The sequence below is a fragment of the Corvus kubaryi genome, unplaced genomic scaffold, assembly GCF_017639235.1.
Source record: "Corvus kubaryi isolate FWS band 111438036 unplaced genomic scaffold, C.kubaryi_AGA036_p1.0 split3-37304, whole genome shotgun sequence".
NCBI classification, from domain to species: domain Eukaryota; kingdom Metazoa; phylum Chordata; class Aves; order Passeriformes; family Corvidae; genus Corvus; species Corvus kubaryi.
The window spans coordinates 2180710-2182808 of NW_024582087.1; the positions used below are offsets into that span (position 1 = coordinate 2180710).

General features: G+C 59.1%; 1 protein-coding gene across 2 annotated transcripts in view; it reads left to right on the top strand.

Annotated features, from left to right (window-relative positions):
- COL9A2 (collagen type IX alpha 2 chain) overlaps positions 1-2099 on the top strand; it is a 16859-nt gene that overhangs the window by 3377 nt on the left and 11383 nt on the right. For both annotated transcript variants that reach the window (XM_042015518.1, XM_042015517.1), the window contains exons 3-5: positions 456-491; positions 583-645; positions 1808-1861. In XM_042015518.1, coding sequence (XP_041871452.1) covers positions 456-491; positions 583-645; positions 1808-1861 — 153 coding nt within the window. The remainder of the gene's footprint in view (positions 1-455; positions 492-582; positions 646-1807; positions 1862-2099) is intronic.

The window sequence follows — 2099 nt, forward strand, 5'->3', positions numbered from 1 at the left end:
CACAAACCCCAGCACAGCCCTCACAAAACCCCAATAAAACCCTCACATACCCCAGCACAGCCCTCACAAAACCCCAGTAAAACCCTCACATACCCCAGCACAACCTTCACCGATTCCCCCTCACAAACCCCCAGCACAACCCCACAAATCCCAGCACAACCCCAAAAAATCCCGTCACAACCCCACAAACCCCAGCACAGCCCTCACAAAACCCCAATAAAACCCTCACAAACCCCAGCCCTCACAAAACCCCAACCCACTCTTCCCAACACCGGCCCCACCCTGCCCTGCCTGTGGGATCCAGCACCTCCCTCCAGTCTGAGGAGTGGGACAGGGATCCCGATCCCCCAGAACGGGGACAGATCCTTTTCCCAACTTTTCCATCTTTTCCACCTTTTCCACCTTTTCCACCTTTTCCACCTTTTCCATCTTTTCCACCTTTTCCCCTTTTCCAGGGTGACAAAGGCCCCGCCGGAGCCCCGGGCTCTCCGGTGAGTACCCATCCCTCCCTCAGCTTCCCGCTGCTCCCGCTGCTTCCAGAGGGGCTCATCCCAGCCTGATCCCACTTTTTCTCTTTCCCAGGGTGTCAAGGGTGAGCCCGGAGCCCCCGGTCCGGATGGGCCCGCAGGGAAGCCGGGCATTGATGTGAGCACTGACCCCTGTCCCCCTGTGGCGTCCCTGCCTGTAGGGTCCCAGCGGGGTCACAGCAAACTCCTCCTGTCCCCGGTGTCTGCCCCACATAAAACGTGCCCAAATCCCTTTGTGACAGAGCTGAAAGCACCTTGGGAATCCCAAATGAGCTCGGGAAGAGCTTCTGCCACCTCTTCCCATCTTTGGGATCCCAAAAGAGCTCATGAGGAGCTTTTGCCACCCTTTCCCATCTTTGGGATCCCAGCAGAGCTTCTGCCACCCCCTTCCACCTTTGGAATCTCAAAAGAGCTCGGGAATTGCTTCTGCCACCCCCTCCCACCTTTGGAATCCCAGAACAGCTCAGGAAGAGCTTTTGCCACCCCTTCCCACCTTTGGAATTCCAAAAGAGCTTGGGAATTGCTTCTGCCACCGCTTCCCACCTCTGGAATCCCCAAAGAACTCAGACAGAGCTTCTGCCACCCCTCCCCACCTCTGGGAATTCCAGCAGAGCTTCTGCCACCCTTTCCCATGTCTGAAATCCCAAAAGAGCTCAGGAAGAGCTTCTGCCACCCCTTCCCACCTTTGGAATCTCAAAAGAGCTTGGGAATTGCTTCTGCCACCCCTTCCCACCTTTATAATCCCAAAAGAGCTCAGGAAGAGCTTCTGCCACCCCTTTCCACCTTTCGGACCCCGAAAGAGCTTCTGCCACCCCTTCCCACTTCTGGAATTCCAGCAGAGCCCCTCCTGTTTCCTCCAGAACAAATCCAAAGCAATTCCGTGTCCCCACTGTCCCCACTTCCTGGGCACCCACACGGTGGCACCGGTGACTTCCCGCTGTCCCCTCCTTGGCACAGCCTGGCAGAGGTGGTGGCAGGAAGGGGACGGAGCTGCCACCTCCCCCTGCCCATCCCCAGGGCCCCTGGGTGGGGTCTTGGAGTGTGGGATGGGTGCCCGGCGAGCTTTGGGTGGGTTCCTGCCCCATCCCAGGGATAAAACCGGGATCAGGGATGTGTCCCTGCCCGGGCTGGAGGTGCCCGGGGGTGTGGGGACCCTGCAGGGCATCCCTGGGCCATGGAATTCCACCCTTGGGTCTTCCCGATGGACTCAACCCCAGCAGGAATTCCTGGCTGGAGAGCAGGAGCATCGGGAATAACCCCGCGTGCCTCTTCCCGTGCAGGGCCTGACGGGAGCAAAAGGGGAGCCAGGACCCATCGGCAGGCCCGGAATCAAAGTGAGTGAGGGGCAGCTCCGGGCTCCCACATTCCCAATTTCCCACCTTCCCAGACTCCCACCTTCCCAGGCTCCCACATTCCCAATTTCCCACCTTCCCAGACTCCCACCTTCCCAGGCTCCCACATTCCCAATTTCCCACCTTCCCAGGCTCCCACCTTCCTAGGCTCCCACATTCCCAGGAATCCCACCTTCCCAGGCTCCCTCATTCCCAGGCTCCCTCATTCCCAGGCTCCCAC